This window comes from Panthera uncia, chromosome B1, assembly GCF_023721935.1.
Source record: "Panthera uncia isolate 11264 chromosome B1, Puncia_PCG_1.0, whole genome shotgun sequence".
Classification (NCBI taxonomy): Eukaryota; Metazoa; Chordata; class Mammalia; order Carnivora; family Felidae; genus Panthera; species Panthera uncia.
The window spans coordinates 3,405,694-3,418,994 of record NC_064811.1 but is presented as its reverse complement, the minus strand read 5'-3'; the positions used below and the strand labels follow the sequence as shown (position 1 = coordinate 3,418,994).

At 60.6% G+C, this 13,301-nt stretch overlaps 1 protein-coding gene across 1 annotated transcript in view; it reads right to left on the bottom strand.

Annotated features, from left to right (window-relative positions):
- Window positions 1-13,301, bottom strand: part of ABLIM2 (actin binding LIM protein family member 2) — a 138,836-nt gene that overhangs the window by 32,699 nt on the left and 92,836 nt on the right. Inside the window, exons 14-16 of the mRNA XM_049632621.1 lie at window positions 12,528-12,626; window positions 6,068-6,169; window positions 5,574-5,627 (exon numbers count right to left, since the gene is read on the bottom strand). Of these exons, the coding sequence (XP_049488578.1) occupies window positions 5,574-5,627; window positions 6,068-6,169; window positions 12,528-12,626 (255 nt within the window). The remainder of the gene's footprint in view (window positions 1-5,573; window positions 5,628-6,067; window positions 6,170-12,527; window positions 12,627-13,301) is intronic.

Genomic DNA, 13,301 nt, shown 5'->3' with positions numbered 1-13,301 from the left:
AGTCTGTATTCTCCACTGGGCTTTTTTCTTTTTTTTCTCGGTGGGGATGGGGGTTGTCACCCAGCTGGGCTGACATCTCCTCCAAGGACGTCTGATCAGGCAAATCGTACAAGGGCATCCCGACAGTTCTCAGGATCTGACTCGGGACTTCCCATACAAGAACACGGACCCCCATGCACGGACGATGAAAGGAGAACCCCAGGGTCCTTCCCCACCCTCCACGGGGACCGAGGCCACGGGAAGGACATGCCAGGGGTGGGCTTCTTACCTGCAGCCCACGGAGGGCTTGGACCTTCTAGCCTTTTGGAGCACCCTGCCTTGTGCACCACCAAGGACAAGACTGACATCAGGCCCGAGAGCTTGGAAATTGGGGATTGGGCTACAGGACCTTGACAAGATAAGGTCACAATTGAAGACCGTTCTGGATACGCTGACATCTCATTACTCCTGACGGCCACCTGTTTCTCCTTCTTCCAGGAGAGACAGTGATTTTCCAGCGTGAAAATGAAAACCCTGCTCTCTCCACTCCTGGAGGCCAATTTACAGTCAGCTTGCGTGACAAGCACCGTGACGGGCAGAGAGCAGGGGGCAGGGAACCGAGGCGGACGCATGCCCACCAGCCAGGGCTCGCCCGTTGCCCAGACAACGGCCTTCGCTGGGTAGCAGAGCCCTGAGGGTCTGGCCGAACATCAGCCAAGACTCCTGGCAGCCAGCGGCCCAGCAAGCCCTGGGGACAATCAGGCTAGTGGCTACTTGGAGCCCTGGGAGCACAGCCATCGCCCAGCCCAGAGAAGGCCTCCAGGGCTGGGTTCACAGGTGAGTCAGTGAGCGCACCCCTCACGAGCCCTCGGGGGCCCCCAAATTACCCCACAGTGGGGGTAATTTGCGAGTGTAAAAAAAAAAAAAAGCCAAGGGGCTCTTTGGGACGTGAAATCCTAGCCCTTGGAGTTCAGGCCACAGGGACCAGAGGCCATCTTGGGTCTGAGGAGGTCACACAGCCGTGGGTGACAGGGTGGGCCGCACATGTGCCGGCTGCAGAGCGACCTCGGGGTTCAAAACATGGCCCCACCACCCGACAAGGAAGAATCCCGCCGGGATTTAGCAACTTTCTCTGCCGAGTCTCTGCCAGATGCGCGTGCACAACTTAGAGCCAGGCTCACACCGGGGGCTTTCCAAAGGCTAAGTGTGCCAGCCGGAGACACACACAACAGATTCTAAGATGCGGAAGCAGGGGGAGGAAAATACAGGAACCCAGAATTTTGTATTATTTGTGGCCTGCTTCCTTAACAACCCCGAGCCTCAGTTTCCTGATCTGTAAAGCAGACAAGTGACGCCCACCCTCAAGTTGCAAGGATGTGTGAGATAACGTATGTGGATGCGGTAACACGCTGGGAGAGGTCTGGAAAAATCAGGAGAAAACAAGAGGCCAGCTTTGAGGCCGACTGGCAGCAGGGTGTCTCACAGTGTGGGCAGAAGACGGCCAGGAAATCGGGTTGTGTCTGTCCTAAGACACCAGGCAGTTCCCTCCGAGCCTGGGATGCGTCTGCCATGAGGAGCCCTCCTGGGACAGCCCCGGGGACCCTCCGTCGGAGGCATCCCCAGGAGGGTGGCAGGCTTCCGAGTTTCTTTCTGGACCCACAGCCCACCTGCCTTCTCGTTCCTCTCATCCCAAGACACGTTCCCCAAACCCCCAAGACGAGACTCAACCTCACCACAAAGGAATCCCAGAGACACACATGAGAAGCGATCGCTTCCCGTTTCACACCAGGGACCAGAGGAATAGCGTGCATGCCCCACGGGGCCACGTCTGCTGTCTGGCCCGGGCGGGAGGGTGGAGCGAGCACCCTTCCTTCGCCAGCGGGGCGGCTGCAGGTGCAGGGCTCCTGGGCAGGGACTTCGACTCCCACGGCCGCCGGCCGAGAGCTCTGTTGGCTTACAAATGAGACAGCGTTTGGGAAAATGCAAGTCCTGTGCCTGCGTCTGGACACTCGGCTTCCTGGGAGGTGGGGGGGGGGGGGCGGGGAATGTGTTCTGTTTTCCTCTGGAATTCATTTGGAGCAGTCTGAAACCTAGCACAGCTTTGCCCCACCCGGGGCATCCACCACCGGAAAGCTCCGCTCTGCGCCTCGTGTCAAAGCTCGATGGCAGAGCAGCCTGGAGCCCACTCTCAGGCGGGGACGGGGAGCGGCCGAGGCCGGAGCCATGCCTGCCTCACCAAGGTCACCGGGCTCCCCAGCACAGCGCCCTGGTCCTGCCTGCACTCAGCGTCCCGCGGCTGGCCCTGCTCCACGTCTGTCCCTGACTGTGCAGGAAAGGGCTTTTCTCATCCTGGCCTGGCCTGTCCCCCCACTGTTTCCTATTTTCCATTCACTCCCTTTTGCTTCCTTTCTTCTTACTATTTTTGTTTTAAAGCCGTTAAATCACAACCAAGCAGAGCTGGAACAAATACAGTACAAGAATATACCGTCGGGCCCTAAATGCTGTACGAGAGCAGAAAGGTCGGGGGCTGGAGGTCGGGGGTCAGGCAGACCTGGGGGTGAGCACCAGCTGGGCCACAGAGCGGCCACTTCTCGTCCCCAGGCTCAGTGTCCCCCTCAGAGTGGCCAACAGGAAAGGCACTGACAGCGATGGAGCGCCTGTGCAGAGCAGGGATGCATTCACGGTGGCCGATGGGGCGCTAACCGCCCTCGTCCTCAGCCGGCAGGCTGGAGGCTCGCTTCCCCCAAAACAGGAATGGGACGCGAGCCCCAGAAAAGCGGGATGCTAATTAAAAACAACCACGACAAAAACCTTTTATGGGTTGGAAACAGGGAATTGAAAAGTAAACGCATTGATTAAAAACTGATTTTTAGGGGCGCCTGGGTGGCTCAGTCGGTTAAGCGTCCGACTCTTGGTTTCAGCTCAGGTCACGATCTCGCGGTTTCGTGAGTTCAAGCCCCGCATCGGGTTCTGTGCTGGCGGTGCGGAGCCTGCTTGGGATCCTCTCCGTCTCCCTCTCTCCCTGCCCCTCCCCCACTCACGCTGTCTCTGTCTCTCTCAAAATAAATAAACTCAAACAGAAAATTAAAAAAAAACTATGCTTTTTAAACTGGTTGGATATATCATCTTAAAGTAGTTAAATGGATATGTTATCTTAAAGTAGTTAAATGGTCCAGTAACTTAACATTCATCACCCAGAGGGTCCCAAGACAGGTGGAGAGTCAAAGAATGGCTTCTTAAACCTGAACTACACTCCTCTCTCCTGCGAGATGATGGGCGGTCACTTTGCTCAACATAGTGGGGGGGGGGTGCACACACACGCACTCACACACACTCACAACACATGCCCACGCTCACACACACACACACACACACACACGCTCACACGCACATACTTCCGACAGGATGTGCTCACCTGGATGGGGGAAATCTTGTAACCCAAACATCTCAAATATGTTCAAAACCAAACGTATCCTAACACAACCATCATTTGCCGAGCGCTACGTAAGGAAGCCTGGTCAAGGACAGTGCACGCCACATGCTGACCCCTCCATTCACAGCCCATGTACGTGCACAAAAGGAGAGACTTCATTCGTGTGTATCCCCGGAATGTGGCCAATGCCCGGTGGACAGGAGGTACTCCACAGAGCTTCCTTCATAAAAGACTCGACATGCCAGATGCCCGAAATCAATGGGCTTCAGTCATGGCTCGGGGCTCAGTTATATTGGAATTCACTCGCTTTTGGGTAGGAGGGGCCTTCGTATCCAGTTTAAAAACAACAGCACCAGGATTATCGCTGGTAACAGTAAAAATCAAATGTCTCCCTTGGGCGATCTAATCAAAGGACTTAATGTCGGAAGTCCTCTGTCTCCGAACTGGCTTTCAGATGTCGTTGAGCAGGTTCATTATCTGATTTACGGCCTCTTCCGCTTTCTAAGGAGCCGGTCCCTCCTCTACCGCGTGCGTTAATTACATGTTTGAGGTTAATAAAAGGCCAAGTCTGTGAATCCCACTTGTGGGCCAAGAACAGAACACGCCGCTTTCCACGCAGGCTCGAACACGGGTGCCGTGATGTGAAGACGGCACTTACCGCGACGGCTCCTTCCCTCGGCTGGGCCTCAGGCTCCCCGCTGGTAACAAGAGGGGGCTGGTCTGGACAATCTCTACGAGCCCTGGCGTCTAACTAGCCCACCCCTCTCTGATCCCTCTGGGAGATCTGTGCTCCAAGCTTCCCCGGCTGAGAGGCCACGGTCTGAAAGTCACTGCCCTCTCGGCACCCGAGAGTGGAATCCATTCTCTTCCTTCTTGGGAAGAGGAGACAAGTGCATGTGCAAAGCACAGGGCCTACTGCAATCAAGGAAAAAGTAAGAACCTTGTTGTCTGTACGGTCAGAGCACTGGTTTACCAGTAAGTCACAGAAAGCACACTCTTACAGGATTCTGTCTCACAGTGATGCAGTGGTCAACACGGGACGTGGCTGTTTTCTCTGGGCGCATCTAGACAAGAACTGTAAATGTGAGAATTCCTCTTCCCATCTCCCCGTCACGTGCACAGCACGTCACGGTTTATAATGCATTTCCACATTCATTATTCCATCTGGTCTCAGAACCGGCCTGTGGAAAGGGCGGGGCGGAGGGCTCGGTCCCATTTTGCAGATGAGGAAACAGAGGCTCAGGATGGTGAAGCAACATGCCCAAATCACCCAGCAATTCCATCAAGAAACAGAGGGGAGACCTTGAGCCTTCTGCTTCCTGCTCCATGGCTCTAGCCACGTGCTGCCTGTGCACCTGTCCCAGGCGGGCAGACTCCGGTGGAGCGGAGGCGGCAGTCCCCTCGCTTAGAGAGAGAAACTGGGGGCTGAGGGGACCCCCTCGCTGCTAGACGTCCCCAGCCCCTATCTGTTGAGGCAAGAATCTCTTTACCTGAAAACTAGCTATTCATTCTATCGTCAGAAATTCCTAAAACGCAGGAATAAATGACTAAATCTGGTTTGTTATGTTTCCCAAAAATCAGGCTGGGTTGGGCTGTGGTCCAAGAAGCCTTTGTCCCCCACCACCTTGGTTAAAGCCAATCTGGCTGCTTCACTCAGAGCGAAACAGTGTTGGGGCGCCTGGGGGGCTCAGTCGGTTGGGCGTCCGACTTCGGCTCAGGTCGTGATCTCGCGGTCCGTGAGTTCGAGCCCCGCGTCGGGCCCTGTGCTGACAGCTCGGAGCTGGAGCCTGCTTCGGATTCTGTGTCTCCCTCTCTCTCTGTGCCCCTCCCCTGCTTATGCTCTGTCTCCCTCCCGAAATAAATAAACATTAAGTAAATTTTTTAAAAAAAGCGAAGCAGTTTTCATGGAAACCCGCTCTCGGTTGTGAACACCCTCCCCGAGCCCAGCGACGCGTGTCAGCCTCGGCCTTACGACACACAGAGGCGCCCTTACTCAGGGGCACCCTCTGTAGCGATTTGAGAAGAGGCTCCGGGGAGCCTGCTAGCGAACACATGTAACATTCAAGACTGCCCGAGGAGCCTTCCCCATCGCCCATCGGGTCACGGCAAGAGGGTGCGACAGGCATGCAGGGAGCCAGCGACAGAGGAGAGCTGAATGTACCATGCTGTTTGTAGATGGGGGGTTTCCTATAGATGTTATCTTTTACGCCAGTGTCTGGGAAAGAAGAGAGAGAGGAGAAGAGCAGGGTGAGCCAGCAGACCGGAGGTTTCCATCCCACGTCAGCCCTCAGGCACCAGATCCTAAGTGGCCAGAAAGGATCCGGCGCCCCACAGGTGACTGATGCCCGGGACCCACACCGCAAGCTAAGCGTCGCCCAGCCCGATGCCAGAACCTAGTTCAAGGGGCAGAGGGAGGGAGGCGGCTAAGGTGCACGGCCGGCCGGACAGCGCCTTCCCTCCAGCACGTTTCCAGGAGGGCAAAAACGTCTCCCTGGTGCTTGTATGGCTTCGGGAGAAGCTCAAACACAGGCCAGCTGCGGGGTGTGCAAACCCGCAGAATGGGGGGCGGGGGGCGGAGAGGCTTGGGAACCACGGCCCTTCCGTGCAAACAGACGCTCTGCATGGCGAGCCCCACCACGCGTCCTGGGTGCCTACCTGGGACGTGGAAGTGGCGAGGCGCCTGCTGGTAGGTGCAGGGGGGAGGCTTGCTGTCTGAGAGCACCGAGAGGCTCGGGGTACTCCGGCCACTTTCACTGCCTCCAGACGGAAGAGCAAAGACAGCAGAAGGGAGGAAGGGGAAGGGAAAGGAGAGTACGTCAAATAGGAACACTTGTTCCCCGCGAGCCCTCTCCCCTGCCTGGTGGGGCCCCCCACCCCCACCCCTCTGCACAGGGAAGGGAGGGTGGCCCCCACTGACATTTCCAGACCGGGCCCCATGGCTTGTTAATCCAACCTGGGTGGACCCCGTCCAACGGCCCCGTGGCGAAGGAATAGTGGCCTTGAAGGCAAAGGGTTTGCTGGTTGCTAGTTCATGGGGAGGCTGGCCTGGCTCTGGGCTGGCCCCCCACTCTCCTTGGGGTGCACAGCTGGCCCGCTGCTCAGCCACGGCTGATGCCTGCATCCAGCAAACCGCAAAGTCACCAAAACCAAAGCCTCCCTTTCTGAGTATCCTTGTGTAAGAAGATGCCGCCTGCTTGGAAAACCCGCGGACTAACCATCCAGCACAGGATCACAGAATCTGTCCCTCAAAGCCACGGAGTAAACTTTTACGAGCCACAGGAGAATAAGAGGAAGTTGGTGTCAGCGGCCATGCTCCCGAATAAAGCTATTTTTGGCAAATCAAATGAAAAGGAGTCTCCAATTCTGGCTCCGATTCCTTATCCCGGGTGGATTTGTAATTTCTGTGTTTTGAACAAGGTTGGATTATCAAGTCACAAGTTTAGGCGGCCACGGTCCCCCCACCCCCCCTGCCCCTGGGGAACCTCCCCGCCCTACAGGTACCTATTTGAGGAATGGCATGATAGACAGAATGCGATGGGCACTGAACACTTTGGATGATGAGGTTTACGGCTCGTTTTAGCAACACACGCATAAGGCACACCTCGTTTCCTTTCCCGTTAGCCTCGGGAACCCTGTGCTGCCTCAGATCGCGACCTGGTGAACGCAAGGGGCTCTCCTGCCTTGGAAGGAGCTCTGGGCGTTGTAGCATCGGGACCCCAAGGTGACGGGGAAGTGAAGCAGCCCTTCCGAGGGGCTGGGAGTGGACTGGCAGGGGGCCGCACGGTGGCTAACAAGGAGGGCGCGGCGGGCGTGGGCTCAGAGCGAGCTGTGGCCCGGGGCAGGTGCACTGGGAACCGGGGAGGGCGTGCGGGCACGCCTGTGTGGGCTGAGACCACAAAACGGGCTGCTGACCACAGCTTCGAGCATCTTCCCACGCCTGGGCTCCAATTTCACCCGTCGGTGTTGATGGCGTTTCAGGCAGGTGACTGCCCCCTGTCGCAGCGTGAACCCCGCCTTCTCCTGAGCCACGCCCCTCCAGTGGGGCCTTCCAGGGCCTTCCAGAGCTCTTTGCCAATCCGGGCCATTTCTCAGCTCCCGGGGGAAGCCACGCCCCACACACTCAAAGGAAACCGCGGGTTGGTTCTACCAACTGTGGCTGCGACTGGATCCATCCCCAAGGGCAGAGAAACGTGGCGGGAAGCACAGGCTTGAAAAAATCCACTTGCATGGGCTCCAGAGCAGCGGAGGACGGCGCATTCGGGGTGTCATCGCTAAGCTGGGCGTGCTCCCGGCTGGCCCGTAGAATCCGGGGGGCTTCGAACAGCTCGTTTCCTTCTGCCTGGAATTCACTGGCCCTGGTCCACCCAGCTCTTGCCCAGGCGGCCCCAGGCCATCAAACATAGGCTCCTGAGGGCTCCTGTCCCCCCAGTCCCCAAGCCTACAGCGCGGTGCCCTCTTACATCACACGCAAGCCCCCGTGTACATGTGCCGATCTGTCTGGGGAGCGCCCGCAGCGTCCCTCGGGTACCCACAGGGCACAAGACCCAGAGGCAGGTGGGGACACAGAAACAGTGGCCCGTCATGCCCGCCCACACCTGCCATCCAGGGACGCACTGGTCACCAAACTCTGCCACCTTGTCCCAGTCCCCCAGCCCTCCTTCCCCTCTCCGCCCCCACCAGAACCCCCTTTGTAATCTTCCCCACTAGTCAAGACTTCCTGGGTCAAGGCTCCAGTACCCAGCTTCCCTGAAAGACACAGGCCACTGCTGACCAATCCCTTCTCTGGACTCGCTTTGTCACTTCATGATCGCACACCGCCAACGTCAACCTCCAGGGCCCATTGCGGTGCTCAGCCCGCGTCGGCCCTGCAGGGCTCCCACCACCTCAGCTGCCATCTGCAGGAGGGCGGGGCTGGGAGGGCCTGGGTGACAGGTGCCAGGGCCCCCGTGAGACCCAGCTCCGGCCCGCTCACCGAGTCCCTCTAGAGGCTCCCGTCATGCCCCGGGGGCCAGCTTCCCCCATGGGCCTTCAGGGTAAAAACCCCAAACCACTGATGTCACCAAGGATGTGGGAAACCCAGAGGAGAGCCTGGCTGTGCGGTGACTTTGAAAAGGCACAGAAGCCCCTTCTGAGGAGGCTCGTGGCTTCTGGAGGCAGTTCAGGAAGGAGGGCAGAACCTGAGCTCTACTGGGGGGGGGGGGGGGCGCTTCTTCCTTTTAAAAGTTAAGTAAGTGATTTATTTTGGAGCCGTTTCAGGCTGTGCAGAGGCTCCTGTGTGCTCTTGGCCAGTCCCCACCGGTTCAGGGCCCACGTCACAGCCGTGCACTGCCCCTTTGGTACTCTCTGAACGCCACACTTTGTTTGGATTTCCTTACTTCCCCCAATGTCCCCTCCCTGCCCAGGAGCCCGCCCAGGACATCACGTGATGCTTTGTCCGCCCGTCTCCCGGCTCCTCGGGGCTGGGACGGTTGGTTCCTCAGACTTGCCATGTTGTGACGATTTCTGCGAGGAGTCCCGGCCAGGGGTTGTGTGCGAGGTCCCTCGGCCGGGACTCGTCTGATCGTCTCCCGTGCTTACACGGGGATCGCGGGTCCCCGGAAGGAAGACCGGGGTGGTGGAGTGCCCTCTCCTCGCGTCCCGTCAAGGGCACCCTCCGTCACCGGGATGCTGACCTTGACCCCCCGGCCGGGTTTGCCGGGCTTCCCCACCGCACGGCCCTCTCCCTGCCGTCCCGCGTTGCACTCTTAGCGGGAGGTCACGGCGCTCAGTGCCCACCTGAGGACTGGGGAGGGGGCCCCCCTCCTCGGGGGTGATATCTCCACGTAGATCACTGGAGGTTCTTCTGCAGGGGAGAGATCTGTCCCTTCTCCCTCCTTTATGTATTCGTGTCAGTGTGGACTCACAGACCCTGGGTTACTCTTGGGTCAATACTCTTGGGTCAATACTCTTCATTCAGTCCACTCTTCAGTTGTCCCATCTTTGCCCCCAGTTGGCTCCTCTCCAGGCGGCCAGAAGCAAGGCCAGCCCCCATCCGTGCGCAGGGGAGCGTTAAGGACGAACGCCGAGACGTGGGCGGGTCCTCGCGTGTGCAATGCTCCGCCACAGGCCCCCTGAGCCTCGACCACGACCACCCGGTAAGGTGCATGGCCCAGGGATTGGGGCCGGATGGAGAGGTACCTCTGGGGCGCAGTGAGCAGTGGGAAGAGGACCCTGACCTGAGGCTCTGCACCAGAAGCCCCTTCCCTCCTCTCCCTCCCATGCCTCGTGGGGAGGAGGCTCGCTGGGCGGTAAGTGGCAGCTGCCCGGTGAAGAGATTCCAGCAGCAACTGCCTCCCACACGTGCCCGCTCCTTAACAGGTGACAGGTCAGCCTTAAGCCTCACACCGCCCGGAATTCATACTAAAGTGTACCTGACTACCATCAGCACTGCTGCTGTGGGCAAGGTCTTGGTGGAGGGGCAGCCCTAGGCACGGAGACAGGGGTGGGTAGGTGTGACTGGGAGGGGCGCCCAGCAGGGAAAGAGGAGGGAAGCAAGGGGCCCTTGTCAGCATCTGGCGGGTCGGGGCAGGTGCTGGCCGTGGGGAGGGCATGCCTCCCCTCGGGGAGCCCTCCGGCCACAGCAGCATTCTTAGGGAAATTTCCACCTAGTGGAGTCAGGGATGCTAAGGAGGGATGAGGAGAGGCCGGGAACAGCTTTTCCGGGGACTGTGGGTAGACCCAGGGCCGTGACCAGCTGGAGGAGGGCAGGCCGTGGGCACAGCTGGCCACTGGAACGCCCATAGGCTGGGACGCACTAGAGCGCGGGGCTGAACGAGCATCAAGGGGAAGGGCACGGGCTCCCTCGGTGTGGCCTCTGAGGTGGACCCGGGACCTGTGGTGGACACGGCTTGTGAACGGGAGCCTGACTCGGGTCTGTCCCAAGGAGCTTTGGGATTTCAGGGCCCGGGTGTCTCTGAGCCTCGGTCTCCTCTGGGGTGAGTCCTGGAAAGAGGCTGGGCAAACCCCAGGTCACACATGGCCCTGGAAGTCGGGCGTGGGGCAGAGCCGTGCGGTCAGGGCTCCCCCACGTCTGACCCCGAGAGGAGGGTGGGGAGGCTGTGTCTGACCTCTGACAAAGGGAATTGGTGGCCAAAGCAGCCAGGAGGGAGCCAGGGCAGACACGGGCCTCAAAGGCCCCACACTGGGCGGGTGCCTGTGTCCACCCACCCGGCCACCGCACCGCACGGGGACTGAGCCCCTGCCCGTGGGGGATGCCCTTGGCCCAGCCAGGAAATAGTTTCTCGACCACATTTTGGGGGGCGGGGGGCGGGGTCTGTCTGCACAGTCTTCCCCCACACGGGATGGAGGGAAGGGCCTCGCTGCTCTTGTCTGAGGACAATGGGGCTGCCTCTCCCTGGCCCCCTCTCAACGGGGCTGAGGACGGGGTGCTGCTCCCCCCGACCCGCCCGGAGCAGGCATGCTGCAGGTCTGAGGCACCGCCCGGGGTGTCTGCCCTTGGCCGAGGGTCCACGTGGCTCTCCTCACCCTGGCACAGAAAGAACTCGAGGGTGGAGGGTCAGAAAGGAGCAGAGGAGGCTCACGGGGTCTGCTCCCAGCCTGTGGTCTGAGGGCCACGCCTCGACCAGAGCCCCCCGGGGGAAAAGCCCCACCCAAAATGGGGCCACGCAGGTGGTGGTGGTTGTTGGGGGGGGGGGGAGCCGTGTGCCCAGGGCCTTTGGACGTGTGAGCAAAGGGAGCAGACACGTCTCCCTGGTGACCTAACAGTCAAATTCACTCTGGTTTGCTGTGAGTGTTCCGTGTGCCTCTTGGTCATTCGACACTCACGTGCCACGCGGATGCGTGTGGCAAGGCCGTGCTGGCTACTTTCCCACGCCCGGGGTGCACCATTTCCGGCTTTCCCACGCACGGGGGCGGGGCGCACCATTTCCGGCTCTGCTGCCGACCGACAGGGCTCGCGCCTACACGACCGGTGACGTACGCGGGGGACGCACAAGTTCCTACGAGCCCCGTCTGAGACCGGCACACGGTGGAACGATCCAGCTGAGCTTGGCTCGCCTCCCGGTCCCTTCGGGCCGGACGTCTTCCACCCGGCGCGGTACGGGCTGGGGACTTCATGCATCTCGGGGGCGTCAGCAAGAACATCCTACCTGCTTCCTCTAACGCCTCGAGGGTCTTCCTAGGGTGTCTCCGGCCACTAGGGCCTCTCGACAAAGTGCCGCACCGGGCGGCTTCAGCAACAGACACGTGTTTCTCGCGGTTCTGGAGGCTGCAAGTCCCACGCCAAATTGTGGCGGGGTCTGGTGTGCGGGGAGGGCCCTCCTCCCCGCTCGCAGGCGGCCACCCTGGCCTCACGTGGCCTCACGGTCTTTCCCCCGAGCACGTGCAGAGGGAGCGAGAGAGACGTCCTGGTGCCTCTTCCTCTTCTCGTAAGGCCACCGATCAGGGCCTCGCCTTAGTGACTTGGGGTAACCCCGACGGCCTCCCGAGGACCCATCTCCAGAGGCGGTCACGCTGCTGGGTGGGGCTCTAACACACGAGTCGGACGCAATTCAGTTCCCAACGTGCAGGAGAAGAGCTTGGCCATCTCCCTGGTGTGATTTGCGTCCGACGATGCCCGTGCAGGGATGCGAACGGCGGGCGGTCTGCACCCTGGGAGGAGGCGGGACCTCGGAGCCTGTCCGGGCGCATCCTGCCCCGGCCACCCTGAGCCCGAGGCCACGGACGCGTCACGGCCTCCTGGGCTTTGCTCTAGGTAACGGCCGGGAGCGGTCCCTCTGCCCCTCGCAGCTGACGTGGGAAGGAACACGGGCAACGGGCGAGGGCTCTCACAATGGGCCCCGGGGCCGGGCGCCGGGGGACGGCCTCGCCTCCTGTCCCTCCGGCTCGAGCTCCGCCCTCACCGCTCACTCCTCTCGCCACGAGCTGCCCGCGGCCTCCTCCCAGGAACATTTACACACCGACAGAGACGGAGCTGGACTCACGAGACACACAGCAAGGGGCACGGGCGGACACACAGGGCTCGGGGAAGCCATGCGGCGGACACGGGACAGCGAGACACAGACGCGTGGCGGGAGGCCCTGCGAGCGCCCACAGCCCGCGGCACCGCGCACCTTACCTCGGAAGTAGGGGATGTAATGATGTCTGAACACGGATGTAGGGCTTGGGTGTTGGGACAGGGACAGGCAGCTACTGGTACCAACACTCACAGTACCAGCTGCGGGCAACAGAGAGCAAGTCAGAGCCCACCCCGTGCTCGCCGGCCGCAAAGCCACAAAATATTCCCAGGCCCCGCTCTGCTAGGAACATTTTGCTTCCTCTCCCGAAGAAAGCGCACCATTTCGAGGCACCTGAGGGGGAGTCGCCGAGGACGCTTTAGCTCGGTCGGCTCCGGTCCCGCCGGGGGGGGGGGGGCGCTCTCTAGGGGACAGGGCGGCAGCCCCCGGCGTGGCCAGACGGCCGCCACCGGCCCCCGGAGGCCTGCCTGTCACTCCACCCGGGGGGGGGGGGTGCTCCGTGGGGTCAAGGACAGGCGGAGAGCGGCTGGCCGGGCCGGGGCGAGCGCGCAGGGGACGGTCGCCCGGCCTCGCCCCGCTGAGGCGCACGTCTCAGCTCTCGGAGGTGGCCACCCGGCCAGGCACGGCCACACGCCCAGGTGACCCAAAGGACGGTGGCCGGGGGTCAGGAGAGGGGCCCTCGGAGAGGGCGCGCGAGGACGCTGACTGCCCTTCACCCCGCACCCGCCTGCTCGCCCGCTCACCCACACACTCACTCACTCACCTACCCACACACTCACACACCCACACACTCACTCACTCACTCACTCACACGTTTACCTAGACACACCCACACTCACCCACTCACTTACCTAGACATACACTCATTCACACAC